Consider the following 15895-nt stretch of genomic DNA (forward strand, 5'->3'; position numbering starts at 1 on the left):
GAGTCCCTCCTTATAATTGTCCTAACCCAGAGGAAGCTGCGTTGCCCAACGTTATACTTTCTCTAAGGGGCAGCCCCATTTAATGACTGGTCCATGAGGAGATATAAAACTCTGGCCCCATTGCCTCATTCAATTCAGGACAACTGTGAAAGGCCATTACGGCTCCAGAGTTACCACTGGGGTTGTCTGAGGCTTCCTTTGTAACTGTGTCATGTTTCAACTTTCTCTCTGACCATTTCTGCTTCCCTCACCCCTCATGGGTTTTCTCCTGAGAGCATGACCCAATATACCTCCTGCAGGCAAATCCTGGAGTCTCAGGTCTGTTTCTGGGAAACTGGATTTAAAATACACCCAATCCCAAATGCAGATGTTAGTAACCATTCTCTGTCATTGGCTACATTCCCTGTTGGTCATACATAGAGATATTAACTTAGAAGTAATTGCACCTTCCAAGAGCATTTTGTTGACTCTCAGGAACTAGTTCAGACATTGGGGAAATCTAATTCTTTAATGACTGTACTGACAGAGTTTAAATAAGCTTTGTCATCTATAGGTAGATTTATTATCTTCCTGTGAATCACGGTAGTTATCATATAATGAATCACTCTACACATAATGTGAATATGAATCACTTCCAGTGTGGTACTGTACTTCCAGGAGAGCCATGTTTGTCACTGTGGATGTCATACAAAGTTATCTACTTGTAAATAATATAGATTATATGATTTTTTACACATAAAGAATACATTTATTTTTATTTTCCTGTGTCTTTTATTGTTGCTTATTTGTCTCTTCTGTTTTTTCATTGTTGGGGTCAGGGGAGATAGAAATAAATTAATGACAGGTTATTGGAAAGATGAACTCCTGGAACAAGGGTATAAGTTTTATTCTTAGAATATTACCAGATACATAGTAGGTATCAATAAATACTTGTTAAATAAAACTCAGTAAATAAATAATTAAATAAAATTTAACATGAAATCCATAGGAGCTTTGTGGGTGCAAGAGATGGGCAATGATACAGGGCCTAGCGGACACTTTTAATCATCAGGTTAATGATGATTAATGGTTAATCAATATCAAGCTATTCTAACTGCATTAAACTGAATTTAAAATGTTTTTGGATTTATTAGTGTATTTTATGTAGTAAGGTGATAAATTCTAATGTTGAACTAGAAGTTTGGTTTGATACAAAGAATAACTTTCAAAGAGTAGGGGCTTGCACGGGTTATGAAGCAAAATACTTCAGCAGAAATGCAGATAATTTGATAAAATAGAAATATTTTAGATTCATTTATCTAAATAATTCAGTGCAACCATCCCCCTCTGCTTAAAAATCGGCATTCCCTATCCCATCCGATCTTGATTTAAAATAGAAAGTTAAACAGTGTTCCAGCATGTCTGTAATGGTACAGAAGTCAGTTGGAAGCCTTACCTGGATGGTGTCCAGCTGACACAATGGCCGAGTCCTCTCACCTGAGACAGGGGAAGAGGAAGTGTTGCTGTTGTGACCGCTCCTTCTTCATGGCTTGTTGAGATTCCTAAGTCTGCCCTTGCTTTCACCCTCCCTCATTATTGCTTGGAAATAGTGTGGCCAAGAGCGTCCTTCAGGACAAGGGTCCCCAACCCCCGGGCCATGGACTGGTACCCGTCCATGGCCTGCTAGGAACTGGGCCACACAACAGGAGGTGAGCGGCGGGCATATGAGGGAAGCTTCATCTGCCGCTCCCCATCGCTCCCCATCACTTGCAATACCGCCTGAACCTCTCCCCCTGTCCCCCCCCAACCCCGTCCCGCCACCCGTGGAAAAATCGTCTTCCACGAAACTGGTCCCTGGTGCCAAAAAGATTGGGGACCGTTGCTTTAGGGACTATCCCAGGGACTGCCCCAGTTTTAGCGCTGGAAGTCCTATGTCACTGGACACCCCTCAGTCTGGAACAAATTGGGACAGTTTGTTGCCCCAGTAATTAATGACCTTCCCACTAATTTATATTAGATGAAAGTGATTTGATTAATTATTGGTCCGTGCTAGGTGAGGCCACATCCCTGCTTTGCTGTAGATCTTATATGAGCAAATGAGTGAAATGATAAAAGTTCCAGAACTGGGCAGAATTAATTACCCAAACAAACTAAAGAAAGGTAACACACTTTAGTATGTCAATCACCTCTGCTGGCCTGGGTCAGGAAAGAAGAACTGAATGAGGGAAGTCTAGGAGGGCCTAGGAATTTTGAGGAAGAACAAGTTTTAAGTCCAAAGTATTTTGCTTTAGTTTGGGCCTAGCCCTAGATAGATCCTTAGACTAGGGTGTGGAGTTCCAGAAGCTGAGCAGAAAATGAGTCAGGAAGCTTGGGGAAAAGGAGGCCAACGTGAGTTTAAAATACTTCCTCCTGAGGATAGAGTACACGGTTAGCATTGTGTCTCATATTTCTTTACCTTCTGCCCCCTCTTAACTTGAAACCACTTGTCATTACTTTTTGGCAGATTTTTTTCCCCCCAGATTTTATTCAGTCATGTACTGATATGATATTAATTGGTAAAGGTATATGCTATCTTGGATTCTGTCTTCATTAAAACTAAAGCTGAAAATGAAGACCAGTTTTAACCAAGAGTAAATAATAAAAACCTTGAAAAAAAAAACTTTAACAGCTGTTAGCACAAGTTTCCTGAAAATGTCAGCCCATTCCAGTTTTGCTGTGGGAAGTCAAAGAAATTAATGTATCTACGGTTGGCCCTAAATTTGAAATGAGAGGTGGCACTGTATCCCTGGAGGCCTGATGGCTGCAGAAGAATCAGAGTTTCAGACCCTTAAGAAGAGATGAGACCGAGGAGCACAGAATTAAGATGCTTATCATAGAGCCATCCCTCTCATTGGGCTTTTTTTTCTGGAGCTCAGTTACTTGAAAACAAGGGAGGATTTGCATTTCTTTCTAACAAAAGTGTAAGTTATCTTCCACTCAATCAGCCACTTGCCCCATCAGAACCCTCCCTACCCCCCTATCAGGTAAAAAGTGGTGGATCCAGTGGTTGATAGTGGAATTTCCATCTCTAAGTGGCAGACATTTCCAAACTGGGGATCTACCTGTATTTATTGAAGCTCTCATCCATTCATATCTCTCAGTTCAGCCACTATAGGGGTGATGGTCCAAGGTACCATTTTATTGTGTCCTGATCCTGCAGTAGTCTCCTGACTGGTTTTCTGGCTTTCATTCTTGCTGTCTCCAAATTCAGTGTGTCATATCAGCTAGAATGATCTTTGAAAAACATAGATCATATCACTTTATCCTATTCCCCACCCCTGGAACGCCTTTAATGGGCTCCAGTCGCACAATATAAAATATCTGAATTCTTTACCACAGTTTACAAAGCACATATACTAGTCCCTGCCTACTCCTCTTACTTCCTTTTTCTCACAGAACTCTAGCCACACTGTTTTTCTTTCTGTTTCTTGAATGTTCTAAGCTAATACTTATGGAAAGTTGGAGCAGCTGGGAATGTTTCCCTCTCTAGTTCTTGGAATGGCTACCTTGTTTGCGTTAGTCATCTAGTTGGTCATTCTCTATCATATTACCATATATTAAATCTCTGCAAACTACCTTCTAATACAGACATTTACTTACGTATTTTTGTCTGTTTTTCCTCCTCAACCAGACTGCAAGCTTCATGGAAACTGGGGCTTGTCATCTTGTTCGGAGCCTTAACTCTAGGTCCTAGAACAGTGCCTAGCACATAGTAGGTATTTAATAAATCTTTGTTAAAGTGGCAGGTTTCTATCTTCAGAGAGCTTGCAAATCTGGTTGTATGTCAAAGAGTATGTAAATGAAAAGTTAAATACGCAGGACAACCAATAGAATTGCTAAGACGATATGTGATTAGGTACTATATGAACTTTTGATCGTAAAGCCTTGATTTAATGCAAATGAAAAGGAGGAGGTGACACTTCACTGTGTTTATACTGTGTTTATACCAGTGAGATTGGTAGCTTCTAAAAGCCAGTTCCTGCCAGGGGAAGGCAGATGTCACAGGTGTGGTGGGGGAGGAGAGGAGGGAGGGAATGCAAAATGAGTAAGCAGAGAATCCAAACGCCTGCAAACTTTTGCTCCTGCACAGTTTGGCAAGGGTGGCCTAGCTTGCTGCAAGATGCAACGCTTAATATCTGGAGCTTGAGATAAATGACAGTGGGATGAAATATTTTGAGGTACAACTGTCCATTCCTGAAGAGTTCAGTTCCCACCCCCGACCCCACCCCCATTCCCCCCACCATGCTGTTTTCTAGGCTTGGTGAGATGAAACAACCAAGTAGGTTTATAAAAAAAGAGGAAGTTGCCTTCCTTAGGTAGCGGTGCCGCAAGTGTGCTTGTGGTCATGGGGGTGGGGCAGAGTGCGGGGGGCATCGCCTCTCTTGAGATGGCTACACTTCAGTTTCCCAAACCACAGCGAGGGCTGCTCTGCACAGCTGCTGAAATAGGCCGAGGCTGCAGGATACATGGAGATGTTTAGTTTCTAGAGGACATCTGTTTTTCTAAACTACGTATCCTCTTTCCAAAAACTGACAAGCGTTAGTCATCTTCAACTCGGCACGAACCCACAAGTGTGCTCGTGTGTGGCTCGGCGGCCTTCGGCTCAGGCCCCGCCCTCGGGCGCACACGGACACTGCCGGCACCCGGCCAGATCGCGCTTTTGGCCTGGTGTGAGTGGCCTCTCCGGAGCCACCAGTCCCGGGGCCAGCTCAGCCTCCTCCCCTAAAGGGGACCGCCCGGCTGCGCTGTGCCGGAGTGGAGTACAAGGAAGAAAGTTTGGAGTGCAGAGCGGAGTTGGGCCGCCGGAGGAAGGGAAGCAGAAGAGAGGGGTCTCCACTCCAAGTTTGCGCGGCGGTGGCCGCGTCCCGGGGGTGCCTGTCCCGCTTCGCGCTGCAGCAGCCGGAATCGAGCCCTCCCGGCGGACTGGACCTCTCGGTCCGGGTTCCAGGCGGGCGCTAGAGGCTCGACCAGAGGCCGGGGAGGAACTTCTCTTGCAAGCTGTCGCCGAGGGCCCTTATTGTCTGCAGGAACTCTCCGGAATCGGGAGGGGGAGGACTGGATCGCTCTTCCACTGGGATTCGTCAAGAGTTCCGGCGGCAGCTGCGGCGGTTGCGGAGTCTCCCTTTGTCCTCCTAGGACCTCCCTCCTTCCCGGTCTCCCTCCCTCTGTCAGTTAGTAGGTCCTGCTGACCCAGGCGCCGGCGCCCCAGCTGCTCGCAATCCCCGACCCTAGGGTGCGTCCCTGCTAACTCCTACCACCCTAGCGTCGCCACCGAGTCGAGCAGAGGGGGCTGCGAGCAGGAGGGAGTCGCAGACCCCTGGCCGCAGGATGGTGGCGGGGCTGTCCCCGGCGCGCAGTCCCGGGAGCTGGCTGGTCCCCGGGCTGTGGTTGCTAGCTCTCAGCGGTCCTGGGGGACTGGTGAGCGCCCAGGAGCAGCCCTCCTGCCGTGGAGCCTTTGATCTCTACTTCGTCCTGGACAAGTGAGTGCGGGAGGGAGATGCAGGGTCTTCTGGTGAGAGTGGCACTGGGTAGTGAGCTGTGGCTGGGGAGGCTGAGATGTATGTGCGACCTGGGGAGGGGCGTGGGTAACCCGGTGATGGGTGCCCTGTTGCTATCTCTGTCCGAAAAGCGAGCGCTTTCGGATCTGTGCGGGCTGCGGGGTGATAGGAGGATCCCCGAGCTGCTAGGCTCGCTGGGAGATGGGTAGTCACTGATGGCCAGTTGTGGAGTTTCTTGGGAAACTGCGGCCACTTGGGATAGCCTTCTGCGACCCTGTAACCCAGACAAGACTCTTTCTCGGCCCCTCTGTCCTCAGCGCCTCACGCTGGCTGAAGTTTAACATACCCACCAGTGTGGTTTGCGTTTCCTTCTAAGGAAGGCTGTGTTTATTTTGAAGAGCTGGGATCCTACTCCAAACAATTAGCAGGCAGGTGGGCCCTGAAGATGGGTTGACTTCCTAGACTCTCCTAGCACCTAAGTTTCAGATGCTGATACTGTTACTTTGCTTGAAGAAGAGGTCAGGTTAGGCCCCAGTAAATGTGTTGTTTTTATGATCAGTTCAATTTCCTTTTTCAGGTCTGGGAGTGTGGCAAATAACTGGATTGAAATTTACAATTTTGTCCAGCAACTTACAGAGAGATTTGTGAGGTATTTCTCCCACTTTCCATTTCTAAGCAGGGGAGTTTAATGTGGAGGGAAGTTGGAAACCATTTGCAGGGAAATCCTTTACTCAATTGTTGATTTTTAAGTGCCTCAAGGTCTTATCACACACATGCTGTTATTAGGACAGCCCTTCAGTTGTTGAGGGCTTTTTTCATCTGGATCCCAGAAACTTGGCTCAGGCTCTGGGGAAGTATCTTCAGATACAATTCCAAATGTCTTTTCCTTTCCGAATTTTCATCTGTTCTGAATTTCAGTTATGCTTTCTCATAATTTACCACATTAAAAATTTTATGCTAATAGTATCCATAATATATTTTCCTTTCCATACAATTCTTAGCATTGTTGAAGTCCTCATTAAAAAAAAATAAGTGTTGGTAATCTTCAAATGAACACGTGTTAATAACCCACTACCAGGAAAGGCACTTGTGTGTGTTTAAAGAAACGACTTGTGTTTACGCAATATGTGGGCGTGTGGCTGGTTTAAAATTTAACTGTTCTATATATGCAATAAGCCTTACTAGGAAAGATTGGTTTCTCTCCTATAAAAAGCATAACTGCTATGAAATCCAGCTTACTCTCTTATTTAGAGGTAACCAGGAATTAGTGGCATCCCTATTTAAAAATAACCTTAGGACACTAGTCTTTTGAGGCTTTTTTTTTTTTTCTCCTTTTTTTTTTTTTAAGAAGAAAAAAATGCAATGAGCAAATGCAAGTTTATCAAGATAATGGAAAGGACATGAAAAGGAGCTGTATCATTAAATATTGCTTCTTTCAGTCTTGTTAGCCCAAATGTTTTCTGTAAAACAGGCTTGGATGATCAAAACATTTTGAAAGTCATGTTGCAAGTAACTTCAAACAATCTGTAGAGGCCTAGGCAATCCTTGCTTTTAGTTATTGGCAGCCGTAAGTTTATCCCTATAAAAATGTATGCTTGTCCATGTTTAATCATCAGTCTCCTGCTTAAGAAGCCAAGTATAACACTCATTTCTGGACAAGGTCTGAGGTAAACTTGTCTAGGAGAGAAAAATAAACAAGGCCCTATATCCTTAAATGTCAAAGGCAGAAGAAAGAGTTGTTTATAAATTTTCTGATTTAATCCAAGAGTGTGCAGAGTCCCATAGATTTTGATCAAAAGCAATGTGTCATTTCAGTATATTTCCAAGAAGTGGGGCTCTTATTTGGTCTGGTTTACAAATTGGAATTCTATAATACACAGTTCTCTGGCTCAAGTTTAGTTGCTCAGTTACTAACCAACAGTGCATTGTAGAAAGTAAATAAAGGGTGACTACTGAAGAGAATGACTTTTCAAATATGTATAACCCTTTGCCATCATTCTGCTCTTCAGTTTGTAGGTCTTACTTTCACATCTTCAGTTTCAGATCTTAGTAAGAGTTGCATTGAGTGTCTTCGAAATGAGAACCGTTCTGTGAGATCAAGGCTTAAAGCTTAAAAGGTGTAGCTAACCAGCGCAGTTGTTGCCAATTGGAGTGTGATATTTGAGACTTAGAAAATTGAAAATGTCTAATCAAAATGTGATTTGTTCTTCTCTTTCACATTGTCCGTGACACTCTTTAAGTAATCTTACTTCAGGATAACTTCTGTATGAACTCCTTTCATAGCTGTGGTAATTAAATCAAACGGACTGCTCTCCAGCCCTAAAATTGCTAATGATAATCACTCTGAAGGGACTGGCCTCCTAGAAGGAGATGAGATAGAACATCAAAGGAAGAAGCACTTTCTACAAAAGAGTTTTCCATTGGCCTAGAATTCATCTTTCTAGTTAGCCTCTTCCTAAACAGTCCTATGGGTCAGGGAGGAGTGCTTGAGAGCTGAGAAGCACTGTCTAAATCCAAAATGACATATGCAGTAATGTTGAGCAGAGTTAAGTGTATCTACTTAGGGAGTTCCATTTAAAAGAAGCCTGGACCATTCAGTGAGACTGATTTTAAATGAGACTCCCTAGCTATACATCTGTATTATATCAATATTTCTTTTAAAAATGTTTTAACTGCCTCTTTTCTTATTTTGCAGCCCTCAAATGAGATTATCTTTCATTGTGTTTTCTTCTCAAGCAACCATTATTTTGCCATTAACTGGAGACAGGTTAGTGCATTATCATTTCACTGCAGGCTTTTAGTAGAGACTAATCTTAAAGGAATGATTGATATTTCCAAGTGGTGATTCAGGCCTCTCAGTGGAATCAAGCAACTGCACAGACAATTTCGTTCTCTTCACTAATAGAGGGAAAAGGAGGTATGAATAATATAAAAGAGTAGGTAATCTGAAAATCAATATCACTCATATTGGCTGTGGAATGTACAGTGAAACCCATATCTCTGCCTTAGTTGTGTATTTACTGCCTCCCACTTTTCTCCTCTCTGTTACTGTAAGTAGTTCTACATCTTTCATGTTTAGATGTAATATATTAATCAACCAGGAATTGGAAGAATATTAGGGAGGAGAAAGATATGGATCAATTTGGATAATCTACTAGATTGAGCAGACATCCTGAATCTCCAGTCTTACTCTGAGGTCCACTGATGCTGAATATGTTTACCTTTATAAAGGGACTTGCTTTCATTTTCGTGTGTGTGTGTGTGTATGTATTTTTTTTCCCCAAACCAATATCATAGTATTTTATATGACCATTTCTGTGTCATTTGGACCCATCACTGTGGCAAGTTAGAAGTAGTCACTGACATATTTTAAAGAATGGTTCTTTCCATAGTGGGAAGGGAGATTTTCTACTTCATTTTTTTTTTTTAATTAATTTATTTATTTTTTATTTTTGGCTGTGTTGGGTCTTCGTTTCTGTGCGAGGGCTTTCTCTAGCTGCGGTGAGCGGGGGCCACTCTTCATCGCGGTGCGCGGGCCTCTTATTATCGTGGCCTCTCTTGTTGCGGAGCACAGACTCCAGACGCGCAGGCTCAGTAATTCTGGCTCACGGGCCTAGTTGCTCCGCGGCATGTAGGATCTTCCCAGACCAGGGCTCGAACCCGTGTCCCCTGCATTAGCAGGCAGAGTGTCAACCACTGTGCCACCAGGGAAGCCCTCTACTTCATTTTTATGTCTACTTCATTTAACACAAAGTATGCAAGATAGTTCTTGCTCAGTTCTTGTTGAATAAATGAATGGGTTAGTGTTATTTTGAAATCAAATTTCTCCAAACTGTAGTATTAGCAAAGGAGGCTGTTGATTCTTTTTTCACATAATATGTGGATTTCTGAAAAGTTTTGTCTTTAAAGTATTTTTTTTTCCTTTAAAAATGTCAAGAAAGCATAATATTTAAAGGAACTCAGGGAGATAACATTTAAAATTCACATAATTGATTTGGAAAATCAATCCAACTTCTAATTTCTTTGTGCTTTAAGTTTTACTTTTCCTGGAGAGGAAATCTCTCTGTAGGTGGGGAGTCCAGCTTATGACCTCAGTCTCCTCATTGATATTTCCTCTCATACTTTTTTATGTGCATCTGGGTCTCATCAAGGGCCAGAGCAACAGTAGTCCCTAACAACCCATATACAACAGCTTTTTATACCCATTGATATAACAGTCCTTGCCTTCATGAAAAGAAGTTTTCTCTATTGCCCAGCTTAATTTCCAAAGAAACAACTTTTGATTCAGCCTATCCATTAGGACAAAAAAAAGAACCAAGTTAAGATTTATGGAGTATGTATAGAGAAAAGGATTTAGAATAATGCCAGACACATAGTAGACTCTCAGTAATTGTCAACTGCATACATTGTGCCAGGTTCTCTGTTAGGTACTTTACATGTGAATCCTTCAGCACTTTGATAGTCACAGGTCGGCGAGATTGGTATTGCATAAACATGCATGGAAAGGGTTTAAATCCTGTTCATCTCAACTAGAGATTCTTCCCTTATCATTGGTTGAATCTGATAGGGGAGGGGTTAGAATGGGATAAAGAAGCTTCTATTTCAAAAGGCAGCGTAATGTTGCACCTAAAAGTCGCTGAACCCATTTACTTGCCAAATGGTCATGGACAAGTTACTTAACTTCTTTATGCCTCAGTTTTTTCCATCTATATAATGATGATGATGATGGTGGTGATAATAATAATACCTACTTCATAAGATTGCTGTAAGAATTGAAGTCAATGAATGTGGAGAATGTAGGACAGAGTCCGGCATATGTGTATTCAAGAGATGAGAGCTTTTTTGTTGCTATTATTATTATCTGCAGCTAGGGAGTATGTAGTATTTTAATGATCAGGAGGAATTATGCTTATATACAGGGATTATTATCCTGCTTGAAAGGATTTATAATAAAATTCCAGGAGGAATTTTAATAATGCTACTTGCACTTTTTTTTTTTTTTCCCCAATATAGTTGGCTCCTCTGGCTCTTTTTAAATAGAAATAAGTTCAGTTTTAACAAATTGCACGATTTGGCACGTCATATTACTTTGGGGTGGCAGAATGTACACTGAGAAGGCCTGGGTTAAGAGTTCCAGTTTTGCTACTTAACTGATTAGAGACTTGGGGTAAATCATCTACTCCGTGTGTCAGTTTTTACGTTTATAAACTGCAGACATAATCTACCATGTTTTCTTAAGAGATTTGTGAGGATCAAAAATAAGACAATGCATAGAAAAGTTTTTTGTATATCACAGAACAGTCTGCCCTAAAGGATTATTTTCTAAACCTAGTTGTTCTTTTACTAATTTTATTTAATTAAATCAGTAACTTTTCAAATTTCTTTGGTCCTCTATGTTTGGATATAATGTCACTTTTCGTCCATTATACAATGTTAAGTGTGTAGAAACCATTCACATATTTAGATGCAAGATCACTGAACAGATGTTTCCACAACTATTGGGGATCCTTGTTTCAAGGCCTAGAAAGGGGAATTCTATGTATAAACTTTCTCGATGTCACACTAAGAGATCTGAGTGCATGGAAAATGCAAAGGTCAAATATAGCAGGTTTCACAATTTTGGTTCTGTTACTTATAATTCGTCAGTACCTTGGTAAATATGAGAAGTACCTCTTTCATGTTTCTCAGAGTGTTGCTAAATATTTTCAGTAGAGATGAAGCAAGATTGGAAGACAGTAAGTCCTTACAGTAGGGCTGTGTCTTCTGTTAGGGTTTCAGCATGAATTTGGTACTATGTAAATGCATGAATAGAATAATAAACATGGCAAGAAATGATCAGTTATGCATTTTATATACTCATGATCTAAAAATATTATTATTTTGAATAATTCAATTTGAAACACTCTCTTCTTTTCTTTTGCCCCCATGATTTTTGTCTTCCATATATCTGTTAGTCCATCCATCTACCTACTTACCTACCTGCTTTGCCTGCCCTATCTGTATATGATGTATTGAGCATTGTGGACTCTGGAGGTAACAGAAGGATGAATAAGCTATGTGACAGTAGGGGGCTGTTTGTGTACACAAACACATACACAAACACATATAGCTCAGGGCTGTATTATAGGATCAGGTAAGAGGAAAGTGCTGACTGTTGATTCAATATGGAAATAGCCAGCCTCTCAATATTAGAGAATTTGAATCAGGACTAATTTTAAAGGATATTCTTAGCTATTGTGTTGCAAAATTGGGGGTAGTGAATTATGCTTAGTTCTGCTTAATGTAATCTTAACGATGTAAAAGTGATTTAATCGAAAACATTTAGTGAACAATTATTATGTGCTAGATATTGTGCAAAATGCTTTCCATTCATTACTTCACTTAACACTTATATCAACTCCATGTAACAGATACTGTTATCTCAACTTTATAAATGAGGGAACTGAAGCTGAGAAAGGTAATGTAACTTGTCCAAAACACACAATTAATCAGTGGTGGGGAGTATATTAGCCAGAATGGTCTCTTAAAGTGTCAAGTAGATCATGCCCCTCTTGTGCTTAAGACAATCTAATGGCTTAGAATAGAAAGAACACGTTTCCCAATGGCCTAAAAGCCCTACCTGCTTGCTCACCCAAACCTTTCCTACAACATTGTATGCCATAGTTTTGTATACTGGCCATCTTTCCATTCCCTGAACAGACCAACCTTCTCTCTGCACTAGCAGTTTTGCTGTCTGCCCCAGATCTTCCCCTGACCAGCTCATGCTTGTTATTGAGGCCTCATCTCACGCATCACCTCCTTTGAGAAGCCTTGCCTCACCATCAGGTGTAAAGAAATCCTGCCTCACCTCCCTGGTAACGTCTCACAATACTCTATTTAGTTATCACTTTTTGAAATTGTTCTGTTAATTAATCAATTTATCTTACTCCGTAACCCTAATGTAAACTGCATGAGAGCAGAGGGGTCCTCTTTGTCTTGTTTACCTTCACCCATATATCTAACACCTAGAACAGGGCTTGGCCCATAGTAGATGCTTGTAAATATTTGTTGAATGAATGATTGAGTTGGTCTGACTCTAGAACCTGAGTTATTAACTGCTATCATATATTTTCTCTCCTTGAGAAGTGATAAATGATGACTTATATTTGCTAATTTTCTCATTTTTATGTTATAGATCAGTTACAAACATTTCCAGCTCTCTTTTTGATATAACTGTCCCCAAATTGAAAAAGTCAAATAATTGTTTGACCTGAGAATAATAATCAATTACTTAGGAAAAAATATTCCTTAGGCAAACTTGTGGGAAATTAAAGAGAAGTCGTTTGATTAAATTTATATGAAAATTTAAATAATATACACATTTCTATTATTTGAAAGGATTTCTTCTAATTCCTTTAAATCTGAATTAAAAATTTACTTGTGATAAAATAGTCTTTTTTTAAGAGTTGGTAACTTATAAATTGGTTCATTCATTTTGCAGCGAAATTTGTCAGTATCTGTAAAAGTTTAGAAGTCTGCTATCAGCAATTCTACTTTTTAGGACTATACCCTACTGAAATACTAACACCAGTGTGCAAAGATAGGTATGTGCAAAATTAAATACTGCAGCATTGTTCATTATAGTGAAAATTGTAGTAAATCTAAATGCTCGTCGATTGATGATACTATAATAAATTTAGACATAGAATGGGATACTATACAGTCGTTCAAAGAATTGGAAAATCCATATATATCACCATGAAAATATATCTAAGATATACTAATTGAGAAAAGCAAGTTACAGAATACTCTGTTAAAGATGATAAATCAAAACAAACCAACAATTTACCTGTTTTTATGGCGTGTGTGTGTATAATAATGAATGCATGGAAAAAAGTCTGGAAGTTGAGCAACAAGTTACTAACAACAACGTTGTCTTAGCAGTGAGATTCAGGGTGGGGAGAGCCTTCATGTTTTTAATTTCCATACATCTAGGTTATTCAATTTTATTTCAGTAGCAATGTAATACTATTTGTAAAAAATTAAACAAATACTTAAATTAAAAATAAATGTTATTGACTTCTGTAGCCAGAGACAGCTATCTTGGAACTCAAGAGTTGGAAAGAGTAAGCATTAGGAATAGAGCATATTCAGCTGTTCACTTGGAGGATCCTGAAGGCTCCTTGTTAAAATGAAAACACCAGGATTGGACTTTGGGTCAGAAAGGCATAGGAGCTGTATACTAGCTGTGTGACTTTGGACAAGTTATTTCACCTCTTGCTGCCCAATTCGCTTGTCTGCTAAAAGGAGCTAATCATTCCTACCATATAGAAATGTTGGGGTGATTAAATGCATACAATGCATGAGAAGGCCTAACTGATGACTGGTTGGGAAGGAGACTGAGGTTGAAAAGGGATTTGGAGGTTATCATTGTACCGCACCAATGATGTGCCAATTCCCAAAGTTCTAGTCTTTAGCTTTTTTTAGTTCTTAAATATATATGCATTTTCTCAATGCCACCCAAGGTAATCATGTGCCAGGATTCTAGCAGAAGTTTGGAGAAGTCAAGTGACTTTGCTCAAAGTGACACAGCTAAGGAGTCAGAGCCAGAATTCACGCCTGGGTGTGGCTCGAGCGTGACCACCTACCCACTGCACTGCCTCGGACTCTCTCTGTTCCCCCTTCTCCAGTTTTCACAATTAGTCAGAATTGTCATAATTCAAAGACATATTCATCCTGTAAATGTGTTCTGTTCTCTTACAAACCAGTGACGCGGTGAGAGGAAGTGACTCTATTGTTTTTGCTTTGATTCTATTAGGGCAGTAATTATTCCTGTTTAGAAAAGTCAGTTTTGGCCACACGTCGTGGTAATCCTGAGAGGTCTGGGCATGGCAGCAACTCGGATTCTGGGCGTGCATATGTGAATAGTTACTTTCAGTGAAGTCCCGTATCTGCTTCATGAGTGTGTTCGAGAAAATTAAATACATTGTTGCTTGTGCCTGGAAGACAGACCTGGCACACTGAGGTGGTAAAATGCAGAGGTCGGTTTCTCATGGCCCAGTAAGGCATTGAATGGGGAAATGGGAGTATAAACATTCAAGATACAGCAGATGTGAACTTTAGGTGTGATCTGTGTACCACACTTTGGTAAGTGTAGACTAAATTGGAGAAAAAATTTTCACGAACCCAGATTGTGTGGGGCATTTTTTAAGCAGATATTTTTGAATCTAGGACTTTACCTTGGATTCATTGGTCTGGAATCTGGACCACAGAGACCTTGGCATATATTGGCTTTAGAGTGACATATTAAATAAAGACTAAGCAAGTTTTTATATAAAGTACAAGTTACTAAGATGTAACTTGGGATGCATTAGAAATGTTTGTGTCTGGAAAGATCATCTTTTACTCTTTTGAAACCTTTAAAAATTTTTAAGTTGAGGAGCTAGTAGGGAATAATTTTTTTTTTTCCTTTGGCAATTTGTCCTTCATACAGTACGTTGTATAGCAGTATATAATGACTCAATTAAATAGATAGCTAGGATGGGTATAGTATTTGAATGAATGAACAAATTTCCCCTCATGTAATTTTTCTAATTTTGTCAGACTGATTCATATTGTGGTTTATTAATGGAAGGAGGCAAAAGTAGTAGATAAAGTTCATTGAGCACTTACTATGTATCAGACATTTTGCTAAATGCTTTATATGTAATAGCTCAGGTAAAGTACAATGCTAAGTGGATTCTAAATCATTTGTATAGACATGAATAACATCTTGAGAACACTGTTTTGTTTCATATTTTACTCAATCGACTAAGTTTTACCTTCCAAGAGAAACATTTAATTATGTTATGAAACTGACTAATTTTAAAATTCTTGTGTATTCCTACATTTTGTTTGCAGTTTTGTTCATTTCAAGGACTAATATCTCTGGCTAATATTCTCTTGAGGATAAAGAACAGAATTGACCTATGATATAAATACCTATAGCTAACTGACCTATGATATAAATACCTATAGCATTTATGCTTATGCAGTTATCTAAACTGGCATTTGATAGCGTAGATGCACGAAGCTTTTAGCTTTTGTGATAGATTGATCTTCTGTGACCTCCAATGAAACACAGAATACATACAACATATATGCATACATGTGTATACATGATTATATATGTAATATGTATAATATATATAATATATGTGTATGTAAGTATTTTTAATTTAAATATATAATTTAAAAAATCTGGGTTGGGCCTATGGCTTACTAAATTTAACCAATGGAATTCAGTAGACATGAACATGAAACTGAGCCTCCAATAACAATTTGCTCACTGCTCTTCCAGTCTTTACTGTCAATCTCCTCAAGGTCATTTATCTTTTACCTTAGTCACAATTTCTATTTTG

The 15895-nt window shown here is 40.1% G+C and overlaps 1 protein-coding gene across 1 annotated transcript in view; it reads left to right on the forward strand.

Annotated features, from left to right (window-relative positions):
• The first annotated feature begins 4702 nt into the window (after positions 1–4702).
• The window catches only part of ANTXR2 (ANTXR cell adhesion molecule 2), a 154600-nt gene continuing 143407 nt past the window's right edge, over positions 4703–15895 (forward strand). The window contains exons 1-3 of the mRNA XM_007165603.3: positions 4703–5498; positions 6094–6165; positions 8212–8283. Coding sequence (XP_007165665.2) covers positions 5347–5498; positions 6094–6165; positions 8212–8283 — 296 coding nt within the window. The 5' untranslated portion in view covers positions 4703–5346. The remainder of the gene's footprint in view (positions 5499–6093; positions 6166–8211; positions 8284–15895) is intronic.

Source organism: Balaenoptera acutorostrata, chromosome 5 (assembly GCF_949987535.1).
Source record: "Balaenoptera acutorostrata chromosome 5, mBalAcu1.1, whole genome shotgun sequence".
NCBI classification, from domain to species: domain Eukaryota; kingdom Metazoa; phylum Chordata; class Mammalia; order Artiodactyla; family Balaenopteridae; genus Balaenoptera; species Balaenoptera acutorostrata.